Source organism: Odontesthes bonariensis, chromosome 22 (genome assembly GCF_027942865.1).
Source record: "Odontesthes bonariensis isolate fOdoBon6 chromosome 22, fOdoBon6.hap1, whole genome shotgun sequence".
NCBI lineage: Eukaryota > Metazoa > Chordata > Actinopteri > Atheriniformes > Atherinopsidae > Odontesthes > Odontesthes bonariensis.
Genome location: NC_134527.1, coordinates 19,514,407 through 19,527,809, shown reverse-complemented (window position 1 = coordinate 19,527,809; position 13,403 = coordinate 19,514,407). Strand labels below are relative to the sequence as shown.

General features: G+C 39.7%; 1 protein-coding gene across 1 annotated transcript in view; it reads right to left on the bottom strand.

The window, feature by feature from the left end:
- Positions 1-13,403, bottom strand: part of ntng2b (netrin g2b) — an 80,581-nt gene that overhangs the window by 64,415 nt on the left and 2,763 nt on the right. The window contains 1 exon segment of the mRNA XM_075456121.1: positions 1,048-1,691. Within this exon segment, the coding sequence (XP_075312236.1) occupies positions 1,048-1,691 (644 nt within the window).

Sequence of the window (13,403 nt, the reverse complement as noted above, 5' to 3'; positions counted from 1 at the left end):
AATCTATTCATCTAAAAGTGCTTCAATTGAATCATTCCAGCCCATCCATCCATTCTCTATACCCGCTTAATCCGTCGGTCGGGTCGCGGGGGGCTGGAGCCTATCCCAGCGGTCATCATTCCAGCCCTTTTAAGATATTCAGAATTGCTTTTTGCCATTCATGAATTTTGCATTTAACTTAAAAAAAAAAAAAAAAAAAAGCGCTATGTGGCAAAACTAACAACAATTTATTCCTTAATAAACTACTAATATGTATCAGCTTCATACGTGATAATTAACATTAATGTATGATTAATTATAATGTTATGTTAAAATGAGAACAAAATTATGATCCAATTGGTCATAATTCATGAAAAATTACCATCACAGTTCTTAATTAGGGCCCTGAAAGTTAAACCTAATGAGATTTGATAAGGGATTCAGAAGGACTTGAATTTTATAGCTGGATTTAATAATGATTCGTTTTTTAGAATAGAGACCTAAGACCTGAGAAAACGTAACTCGTGACTTGACTTATCCAATCGCATTTAATTACATTAAGTCATATTTTTAAATGGGAAAAATATTGTAATAACATTTACTTTGTCATGTCTGACTGAAAACAAATACAGTTGATTTTCGTCTTGATTGCAGTGGAAAAATCGTCCTGCAAATGATTTGCTTTCGCTGCTGAATAATGTCCATCTGTAATTATTCTGTTCCAACCAAAACTATTTTTGGTTGTCATAAAAAATTCCCTATCAAAATCCTTTACCACGTGTATTAATTTCAGCATTTAAGAGGTTAATAATTCACGTTTTAGGATTTATGTTTGGTTTTTACAAAGATGTGATTATGAAAGAGTGTATGACATGGGATTTTTATTGAAAAAAAAAAACGTGATTAAATATTATAGCTAAGTTTTCTTAATTTTGGAGTTTTAACATTTTGCCCAAACAATGTCAATTTTTTCTTTTTTCATGTGTTATGTCTGTTTTTATCTTAAAATGTGTAAAAATCCAAGAAAGCACAAAAACATATATTACTCAAATCTTCAGCAACCATTACCTGGCCGGTACCTCGATGTTGGAGATGGCGTAGAAGTACTTGAGCAGGTTGTCTCTCTGAACGTAGGTGCCTCCTAGGGCAGGCCTGAGCAACCTCAGCCTCAGGTTGGTGAAGGTGAAGAAGTCTTTCAGTCCCTTCATACTTTCCATGCGGGTGTAGAGGTTGTCCATGTTTTGGAGACGAAGTCCAGCAAACACAGCAAAGCGTGCTTGCACTTCAAACTTCACATTCTTGTAATTCTTGGAGCCGACCCAGCGAGAGTACTGCTCGGTGCAGATGACCCGCGTGATGTTCGCAGGCGAGAGGTCACGCACTTCTTTGGGTGGCATGTTGAAAGCATCAAGGCAGTCATCAGCGTAGAACTGAAAGGGCTGCCAGGAGCGCCCATGGTCCATGGACTTATCCAATACCATGATTGTAGGACGCCCATACTCAAAGGTGATCTGGATGTCATCCGTGAGCTCCAGACTCTTATTCCAGGACATGGAGATGTTGGCAAGCAGGGGCTCTGGGTGGCGTCTCCAGGTGACCGTCTGCCAGTAGGTTATAAGTCCATTGCGTTCACGGTCCTGCATCAGCTGAGGAGGGTGGGCCAAATCTGGGTTGGAGGCATCACACTCATCGCTACACAAGTATGGGTTCTCCTGAAAGACACATGAGGAGAGAGGCAAGGTTTAGATTTCAGAATGATTTCAGTGATTGTTAAGATTTCAATAAAACTTAACAATATTGTGCAAACATATTCCCAAAAACGGCAGTTTATCATATTACTACAAAGTAATATATGCAATGCAGGCCATTCCTTTTTCAATGCAAATTCAGAATCTCTAAAACTCAACACCAAAAACATCAGTTTACTTCTCAAAAAGATAACTTAAGTCTAAATGAGGAGGCCCTTAACAAAACACGAAGTGGAACATAAAAGTAAACTTGCTAAACAAAGCAACAAGAATTGTGTGTGAAGGTCAGGAGGACCGCGCATCATCACTGTCTTTGCATGGACAGCAGAGTGCTGCTGCACTTTTAACTCCAGGGAATTGATCCTTCTCTTCCAGCAATGCCAAGACTTTCAAATTGCTGCCCTGCTACGCAACTAAAAGTCAACAAGATTTTTCACACAGCTCTCAGAGCTCTACAAGCCTCTTTCGACTGCCCTAAGAAACGCCATCCACTCAGATTCGGGATCTTCCTGTTATACCTCAAAGACACATTTATCAGTGCATCATTCATATAATCGGTAACAAATTCCCCAAAAAAACATTAGGTGCTAAATCAAAATAGCACTGTATGTTTTTTTTTCCTAATGACAAAACAAATGTAACCACTGATGGATCGTTCTCAGAATCAACATTTTATGGAGTGAAATATGATATGTATGAACCACACCAGGCTCATGAGAAGGGACTTGTATTTTGCCAAGCTCAGTGCTTCCAGGGTTCACATAGCTGACATCCTCATCACAACAGAAGTGAAAATATTTTCACAAGAATTCCCAGAGATCCTCAGTCATCTCTCTGGGTGCTTAATTTACTAAATTGAGCTGTGGTTCTATTTGGATTGTATCACATACAGAAGGCTCATTATTTGCCTCTAGGATGCATTAATTACACTGATAATGGTTATTATTTTCTCCATTATTTACTTACAGTTATTCAGTCTATCAAATAAGTCCATTTCTATCTCATTTTATATTTTGTCTATTTGCTCTCTTCTTTAAATGTAGCTACTGGCTTCTTTTGTTATAGTTTACAGTACATATTCATAGCACAACTCAAATGTAAAAGATCTCCATGATCAAGTTTACTTATCTTTACTAAATAAATAAATAAAACACTCCGAACATATAAGAAATATATCTTATTGAGGTAAAGCGTTAGACAATGATGGTTATGAAGTTTTCCCTTTTTATGAAGTCTTCACTTGTAGTTATTAATCCCTTTTCTATTATTTATTGGGAACCAATAGTCTTTCTGAATTTTTCTGCATTAGTCTTAAGAAGCTCATGTTGGTGCAGACTGTATAAATTACCTTATTTTTTCTTCCATCTCTTCCAACCCATGTTCTTCTTCTTAACCATCCCTCTTTGTTTTGTTTTTCTTATCATTTAATTTTCTAACACTTGAGGTTTTTCTAGACAACTTAAAACTGCCCTACGATTTTTTTTTATTCTTCTGCCTCTCTGGAAACTAGACACATGAAATATGAAAATATCTGATAGGCTGAACCTTCAGCGTTTATAGTATATGACTGACTTTGTGATCATATTTATCAATTTAGCTAACAATTGAAACATTGTTGTGGACTTTATGTTGGTCCTGGCTGGAAAAGTAAAAATATGCATATGTCACTGGAGCATTAGTGCTTCCTATAATTGCAGTGTTTAGAAAAAAGAAGCAGGCTCATCTTGAAATGCTGCTTGGTAATGTTAAGGTATCTGTGCTGCAAAAAAAAAAAAAAATACTGCTGTAAAAATTAACAGAAAAATAAATAAATAAATACAAAAAGATGTAGTTGAATAATCATACTGGAGGTATTTGTTATTAAATATAGAGGAATACAATTAATGATGAGTTGCAGGAAGTAGATGAGCGGGCAGCCTTCAAACAAGTTGTTAAATCTTGCAACACAACATGAAATAATTGTTGGTTTGCAGTATTTAGTTTTATTTGTTTGCTGTCAGACTTTTAAGAATTACACTGAAGAGTCAAATTCAGAGTCTATTCTCGGCTAAAAGTAAAGAGTAAGTCACATTTTAACAAGCAACTGCACACAGCAGAATCTGGGAGAAATCTCTGCAAGGAACTTTAAAGATCACATGATTAATCACATGTACAGTATGCTTGGAGCAGGGAAAACCAATGAGAGGATTTAAGAATTTACTTTAAATCTGCTATGGTGCTGACGTTATTTTCAATTGATCCAAAAGACAAAAACAAGATTCTCAATATTTGAAACACTTTTTGTGAGATAAAAGTATTTCTCACAAATGAAACCAAAAAAAATGTATGTGCGTGTCACAAATGGAGAAAAAAAGAAGAAATCAGCAGGGCAAATTTAACTGCCGGATAGACGAGATACATCAGGTAAACCACGTCATCGGGGAGGTTTAGTCCCACATTTATAAGTGCAGACAGTAAAGACGAGTGTAAATTAGCTTAAATCCTAAGTTGTGTAAATGAATAAAAAGCTATTACTCTTAAAACCACATCCTCACTTAATTCCCAGATTTAAATGTAGATATTTTGTGAATACTGACAGTGGTGTTGATTGACTGCCTCGAGAATGCTTACGGACTAAAGCTTTACTCTTAAAATTCACAAAAGACGGATCTTGAGTTTTTTGGCAAGATTCAGTGAAATTTTAATGCAGATCTAGCACTTGCCATCATCAAATGAGCTCAAATTAGTGCCTATGTAGATATTTATCATATTTTAGTTATTACTAGATATAAATAATAAGAATCGCACAAACTGATAGAATGCAAATATCAAAAGCTCATTGCAGCAGCTTGTGATTTCAAAAAGGTTACATGGCATGCTTTTCCAGGGTTTTTGGTTGATCCGCTGCGTTAAAGTGATGCATTATCAGCTTGAATGTCATCCAAAGCTTAAAAAAAAGGTATACACATAATTTAGTGTTTTTATGGAGAAGGAATTGATTTTATCCAGAAGTTTCAAACTCTCACTCGCGAAAATGTTTCAACTTTTCACTCGCACGTCACAGTTAGTGAAAGGCAGGATTTCCTTTTAGGCAGTGTGTGTCAGTGGGAGTTAGTGTGCAGGTGTCCACTGCAAGCATTTCAAAAGTATGATGCTGGCTTTGCAGGTTGACTGAAGCAAAAAGTTAAGACTGCTCTTTCATTGAAAGGGCACAAGTCTGAACTGCAAGCTGTGAATGAAACAGTTTAAAATGTCTCTATTGGGTTGGCATTGGATGTATGAATGGATTTTAATACAAACTTCATGGTTACACTAAGTGAAAAGGCAGCTAAAGGGGCCAAGAGTAATTTGAGTAGATAAAGTTATATGCAAGGCGACTGAACGTAGTTCTTTCTACAGCCGCTCAGAAACATGGAGTTTCTCACACAGGCAGGTAGTGAGCAGATTTACCAAACAGAGACGTCATGCTGAAATCTTCACTGTTGCAGTTCATCCTGCTGCTTACTTTGATGTTTGGGATCAGATTGCCCCCCCCCCAACAAGCTTGCAGGAATTTGACCAATCAGAAGACACTTCAACCAGATCTGCTCATTCTCAGGAGGAGGCTTCTCCCAATAGAAAGCTCTACCTCATTCATAAACAGTGCTTGAAGTTATGTAGTGTGCAAAGCTTATCTATAGATACCCTATGTTAAGAATGAAGTGATTGGAAATTATTGTGTCATGTCCACTTTAATGAAGAAAGGGATTTCATCCAAACTTGTCTTTTGACTTTCAAACACTAACCCCTGTCGGCTTTAAAGAATGTATATACAGTAAATAGTTGGTATGCGGAGGAAAAAGTCAGCGGGGTTCTTTAAGATGCTCATACCAACGCACACGCCTGCTAATGAGTTTACCAGAGTTGTTTGTGATGCAAGTTTTGCATAGAAATATCAGCATTGTAACACGCTGAGCATACAGATGAAGAATTGGATTATGCTGTGCGAGTGTTCAGGGAAGTTTTTGTGGCTGTTTTAAAACTTCTTTTTTCTGCAACCAACATGAATTGAAACTTTTTACAGCCATCTTTCAGTCCTATAAAGGCTGACTGGTCAATACTCAAAAGATTTAGGTAGAGTATCACATGAAACAGCAGTTTCTTCTGTATGATGTAAGCTCTAACGTGAAAGCAATACTGCCTAATATCGATGTACTGTGCAAGCATAGATCATGTGTCACTGCTTCTTTGCAGACGTTCACTTTTTCACATCCAGTGCCAGCAAGAAGCAGCATCTGCTGTGCCTTTTGAATAAAGTCATTGGACTGTTCCACAGGAAAGTAAGCAGTCACTCAAAGCCACTCTAGCGTTATAATACCAAAAGCAAAAGTTAGAATCCTGCGGGGCTGAGATTGTAAATCATCTGATTTATGGTGACAACGCAGAGTGGGAAAACTCCGAACATAAGCAAACGCAGAGCTGGTGCTGAGGGAAGCTTCAGGACAAAAAAGTCACGATACAGGATTTTAATGCATGTGAAGACACATCTGTGAAATGGCAGTGTCTTTATACCCGAAACTGCGGGTGATATATCTCGCTCCACACTGAACCAACATAGCAGGTTTGTTTACTATCTGATAACCCAATTATCCCTCTTGCAGCAACTCGGATAGAGATCACTGTCAGCGCAAACACACTTAGGACGATAATCTACAATGTTCGTAAACAACTGCAACCAGACAAGGTAATTAGAATTAGATGAACACGGTTGCAGTGGACGTCGAAGTAAGAGTAGCTGCCCTGTGGAGGTCCAGCTGCTTCTCTGCCTGACCTCTTTCAAGACACATGTTTACACACACAGAAAGATAGATTAGTAGGCTGTTGTTTTAGGGGTGACTCTTGCCCTACAAATCCGACTGAAAATGACCGCACTGTCACACTGTCCCAGATACAGTGCTTACTCAATTTAGGTTAGCTCCTGTACTCTCTGGAAGAATTATAGAAAGCTTGCATGGCCACATGTGCAGGCAATTCCACAAACTTGGCAGTAAGCACAGAACAATGCAATATTTTTTTTTACATCCTGTCACTTTGTTTGGAGTAAGTTGTGTGTTGGGTCGAACAGCTGCGTGTCGCTGCTTATCAGTCTGCTCTGACCTCACAGAGCCCTTCAGGATTAGCTACAGTAGAGGTGATATGTACAGTAATAGAGGCTGGAAGATTTCCATCCCCCATGAGAGACTTATGAGAGGTTATGTTTAAGCCCTTTGTGTGCCTGGTCCTTATCATCCTGCTCTCCTGGCTACCTCTACTCCGGCCCGGTCCTGCATGTCTATGCCAGCATACAGGCACCCGCAAACACCCGCAAACGCACTCTCTCTCATAAACATAAACACACAGATCCCGACCAAATGCTGCGGCAGGTGGCCCGTACTGCTAAACCCCTCCAGCAATTATCCTCGCTGGGCTCCAGTCTCCACGACAACAGCTGCCACGATGCCCCTGTGATGAGTGACTTCCTTGTTTTCACTTGTGGGAAAACAATGAGATGGTAAGCAGTCATTAATGACACCTCAAATGCTAAAATTTGGCTCATGCCTCAGCTATGAGCACTGACTCATCTTTGAGTTATCTCTGCAGCGTCTGTGATTGTGAAACTATGACGAAAAAAATGACAGCTCTCTCATCTAACACGCGCACGGTTTCAAAATATGATATTGCCGTTTTTGACGGCACCAGGATTAAAAAGTAAAAAGGTTGCTTTCCCTTTCTGTTACCGTTTCCCCAAAAATATTTTCTTTGCTCTGATGCCCTCTGTCTTTTCTTTCTCTCTCCCTCCACTTACAGAAGTTTCTGTTATATTGGCAGCAAGGGGAATGAAGATAGGAACACAGACTCAGACAACACAATTTATTGTCTTTTGGAAAAACATCAAATGGAATGACCCTCCCATTAAGAAGGCCACAGAGGGGAAAAAAGGAAGAGATATTGCTTTTCCACTTAGAACGTTAATCTTTTATTTTGTTGGAGGGTCTTCCATCATCCTAAAAGTTCCTGTTACTACAAATGAAGGTGGTTTATCTGTGTGTGTCTTGCCCGACAGATGTGTACATACCTACAGTTGAATCTTTTAGTCTCAAACTTCTATTCGAACTTCTATTTTCTGCTCTGTGAACTACACGCTGAAACAGAAATTCTGGGAAACATTTTAGATATATGTCATACTTTCATACAATTTATTAAAAAAAAAAGAAAAAGAACAATGCAAAAGTATGGGCACCCCGAGAAACTTCAATTAGTTTTGTTGGGGCCACAGCTTGTTCACACTATGAGAATTGGTAAAGGCGAAGCGATGCAAATTTCAACGCTTGAGAGAAACACAGACTCCTTCGACCTTGTTCCAGCAACCTAAAGCCATAGGCTCCTCCTAACAACTGCAAAGCACTCTGAAAGTTATGAAAACGAATGCTCACAAAGCTGGAGAAAGCTGTAAGCGGACCGGAAAGTGTTTGGTGCTGTTTCCTTGGTTTATAATCTAATTAAGAAATGGCACTTCACAGGATTGATGGAGGCCAAGTTTAGGTCAGAAAGACCAAGAAACATTGATCACCACAAACATAAGCATCAGGGCTTTGCAAACAAACATCCAAATAAGGCCGATACATTTTAAAAGCAAGTCCTGTTGGATAATGAACTTTAAGGCTGCACTGACCAAAGGTCACAAAAGGTGAACTACTTTAGCAAAAAAAAAATCACCTCTATAAGTATTAAGCACAGAGTTGGATTGATCGTGTTTTGGGATTGTGTTCCAGACAGTGGTAAAGTGAACATTTCACTGGCGGAGGGGTGAATCGATTCAGTAAAATACCAACAAATTCTGGGAACAAACATCACACAGTCTCTAAACAGGCTGAGGCTCAAATAAACATGGTTTTCACACCAGTATGAATAACAATAAAACTACTCAAAATCCTCAACGGGATACCTTAAAAGATCCATTCCAAAGGTTCAACCTTGGTCCTAAACATTATCAAAAATGTGTGAACACCCCTTAACAATGGTTTATGCAATATTGCTGAGGAATCTTACAAGACGACAAGCTTTTTTTTTTTTCAGTGAAATGGAAAGTCTCTTAGCTGAATGTAAAAAGCATTTACAAACTGCTGCAGTCGCCAAATTAGGCTTCAGTAAGAGGTAGCCTGGCAGGATGATCAAAGTTTTGCTTCAGGCCCTTACCCACATCTTTATATTATTAGAGGGGGAAAAGGTAATCTTGCATAAAAGTCTAAAGAAAGGTTTCACCTTTAATGTCTTTTATACCTTTTGGACATAATATTCTCTTTTACTCAAGTCATTGTCTAAAGTAACAAAAATAATGACCTGGGAGTTCCAAAACCTTCCCATGTCACTGTAACAGTGTGAGGGTGTAACATGCACTGAATTAATAAACAATCTAGATTTTGCTTGAGTTGTCTGAAAAAGTGTGTATCCGTTTCCTGTAAAATGCCTTCCTGGGTACAAAACGGCAGTGGGTGAGTGTAAATGTGTCTTAGGTGTGTGTTTGCGTGGGGAGGTGTTGTTTTCGCTCTGTGTGTGTCTGTGCAAGAAAAACAGAAATGTTTACTGTAGGCATGTGTGATTGTGCTGGAGGAGGAAAGGAGGACAGAGCAGAGACATCATGCTGCTCCAAGGCAGCAGCTGAGCTCGTCCTTTTCAAGTCAAGACAGTTGGATCTGGGCGAATTATATTATGACTTCTCTTAGAATTCAGGTACAACAGACACACTTTATGGGCAAAGTTATAGTTTTCTCAGAGTGCACTCAAGAAGTGAATTCAAGGAAAATCTATTATTCTTTAATGATTCATATTATTAAATCTAAACCAATCACAGATGTGGATTTAAAAAAAGAGGCAGAAGAGCAGGAAAATTACTTTGGCTTTAAGATGGCTTACATGTTCATTGTACTACGGAGCCTATTATTCACTTCTTACTTAGCTTTGCAATCTTTACAATGTAAGATTCAAAACAGGCTGATTACTGATTCAAAAATAACGCAATAGAACAATAGAGATTATCTTCTCTGGTACTGCTGGTAAAATCTGGTTCCTAAAGTTCATCAACTACAATCCCTCTCAAGCACAAAAGCCTTTATAAGCTTAAAAAAACCCGTTTTGGAACAAAATGTACAACCAGGCTTTTATGTGAATAACAACCATTTCTCTTTAATTGCAGAGACATGTTAGATGACTTGTCCAAACATTCTGTTATATGTCAACCAAGTTCCTCTTATATTCTGTAAACATACCTCAAAAACTGCGAGTCTCTCACGTCATCTAAAATCATATTAAACACCTCCTGTCTTTGAATCAAACTGAAAGTAAGAAAGCAAATATTCATTTAGCCAGTATGCTTTTACAAGGGATTCTGTTTGAAAGTATTTTCAAATACTTTAAATAATAAGAATTCATCCTGTGTTTCTTTTGTTGATACACTGCAACTTCTTGGAAAAACTTGCACTTTCTTCTGTCATGTTTCTAGTTTTATTATTGAGCATAGACCAGAGTGAATAAAATAAGCAGGTTGATTCATTTCCTTGTAAATTATCCCCAAATTGGCCCTGTGATGGACTGGCAGCCTGTCCAGGGTGTACCCTGCCTCTCACCCAATGACAGCTGGGATAGGCTCCAGCCCCCCCACGACCCTGAGTTGGATTAAGCGGGGACTGAAAACAGATGGATTATCACCAATTTGTTGTGGCTGCTCAAACCTTTTCTACTCACAGATCCACAAATGTCTGCTGTGTGGCTTCTATACACATGGTTTCTACTCTCAAAACAACCATCAGTCCTGAGATCCTGATTGGTGAGACAAGACAGTTTGCTAAGTCCACCTTAGGCCATCTAAGCTCTTGCAGCCAATCCCTCTAAGTATTACCTCAGTGAAAGATAAATCTCACTTAAAACTATCCTCCTGTTCTGCCAACACATCTAAACACTCTCTGATCACTTTTAGCTTTGTACTTATGGGGAAGCAAGCCACACCATTACATCACTACAATCTCCCCTACCTCCCTTGTTTGTACAGTTACTCTCCCTGTCACTCTCAGAAGCTATCTGTTCCCTTCGTTAATTATGCCCTACACTATTAAACCTCCTCACAATGTGCCCAGGTCCACCTCCAACACTGTTTTATTAGGACACTGGCCACAAGGCTATCTTAAACCCCAGGGAGGTGCATCAAGAATGGCCCACTGCTGGATTTGGGTGGCCCTTTTGCTTGGCCTTGATGGCCCACTGCTGGGCAGGGCAGGTTCAGGCCAGTCCAGTCTGGCAAGGCTGCACTAAAGCAGGGAGCATGAAGTATGGCCATAGGCCCAGTCTGAGATGCAGTGATCCACACTACCAGCTGCCATCTTCCTACCCTTCCTGCATGCTCCCCTTCCGCTGCTGCGCTGCTTCTCTCTCTTCTCATGTCTATTTTTAGAGCTGGCTGATTTCCACCTTCTAAAATGGGCAAATGTGTTGTGGAACAGAAAGGTGTGTGTCTCTTTTTTTTTTTTTGCCTCTTTCTTAGACATACCAACGTGCACTGTCAGCTAACTCATGCACATGTTTCACACACCCCTGCTGGTCCTTGTTAGCATCTCTACAAACTGTATTTTCCAGTACTCATGCATGCTCCCATTTGCATTTGCCTTCTTTTTTGTTCTCAGCCCGGAGGGAGATGGTTGATTGAAGGTTTTGGTTCAAAACCAAAAACCAAAATAACAAACAACACATTGAGATCTATCTGTGTACAGCATTTTTATATCCACAGTGTGTGTACTACTGTGGGACTGATGTCTGATTTCATCTTTCTGCTTAGCTAAGCTCGGATCTTCCTCACCTTTCCCTCATCATTAGCGCCCCCTCAAACCCCCTGACTCTATCACACTCAACAGAAAGCTACAACTCTATAGAAGATATACAGAAAAACTACAAAGAAACAAGTGAACCTTCTCACACAGCAATGGCAACAGTGGCATCTTTGTCAAAATGCTGGAAGCCCATCACGTTGAAAGAAGCCAACATGCCAGCCTGTTTGGCGGTGGAGAAAGGAAGCTACATATCCAGGAAACGAGGGAGATAAATAGAGTAGAAAAAATGCCTCCCTGCGGAGATGGAGCGGGCAAAAGCTACTGTAAACCAGTAAAAGTGGGAAAGCTACAGTATGCTTCAACCCCTCCCCCCCCAAAAAAAGTTCATTCTCTCATAGTGTGCAACACACTGTAGTACTCAAACTGTAGAGGGAGAGATGGGAGGAAAAATTATTTAGTATCTTCCGCAGCCTGTCTCAAGTCTTATTAAGGATGAGCAGCTTTGCGCATTGGGTGATGCAGTCTTTTTATAAGTGCCGTGACTTTCTCTTGACTTGTGGGACTGCTGAATGAGTGAATGTAAATGTACACCAATTAGATAAGACACTAGTTTTTCTGTAAAGCTGCCAAATCTGGGAGTAAGAGGAGAAGGGAAAAAAATGCTGCTTGCCTGAAAATAAATGATCTGTATATCAGTAAGCCTCCGCCAATATCCAACTGCTATGTCTAAAGGAATAAGAGGGGATCGAACAGACTTGATTTTCTGTGTTTGGAGGAAACAGATTTGTAGATGTTCAGTGAATTGATACTGAGCATCATGAAAGACTCCATAATTATTGCGATGTAATTGTTAAATGTGCTGGAATTTAAAGCTGATGTCTGATGTTCCTTACTCCTTGAGTAGACTTTACCCTCTTAATCCCCAGCTAGTGCACTTTAAGGCCTGGTAAAATCCCCACGGCCACAAATGACCTGACAAGAACCAGAACTTTCCACTATATAGACCCTGTCTGATTTGAAAGTGCTGACTAAGACCAGACTTCTTCCTGCCCCCCAACCCCCTTCCCTCACACACACCTTTCTTTCTGTCTCATCAGCCGTGCAGTACACTCTAGATCCTTCGGATGGACCGTCGCTGGCCAACTCTCGTAAGGAAGCCCATTAAGGAGCCCATCAATATTTCATCATTGCTCACTCAGAAACATAGTTATAGAAGTTTCCAGGACGGAGCCATTAGGGGGCACACGTCAATACGTTATGGCACCGAGCATTCCTCCTCACCTCTTGCCTTACTCCTGTCCATCTCCCCTCTTAAGAGAAGTCAGCAAAGAGGTTTCACTCAGGACAACAGCGATTTCCGCTACTAAACAAATTATTAACCATCCAAGGACCACAATATCCTCCCTTACTCAAATGACCCAGCATTCTTGTTATTAATCTTTGTGACTGAGTGGAGAGAGAAGAGGGCAGAGGGTCGTTTGTAAAACATCTTCACTCACTAAGAATGCGAAGACCCATAGTATAATTAACAGAATGACATGATTGTATGACGTGATACACTCCTGTTGGGACACTTTTTGTGAGAATTTCACTCACAGTTGTTGAAACAAGTCTTTTGCACTGGTTTTCTCAATGAGTGGACAATCAGTGACAGTCGGTTCATCATCAAGACCACAAACTTGTGTCACACACACGATGAATCAGATCATGAGTCAAACCTTAGATATAAAAGTTTTCACTTAGCAGATAAGGAGAAGCTTTACTGCAATCTTACGATTCAGATTTTATAACCCTTAATTTAAAACTATCAGACCTTCATTAGCCAGGACCAGCCTACAGGCCATAGTGTGTTAAATATTGC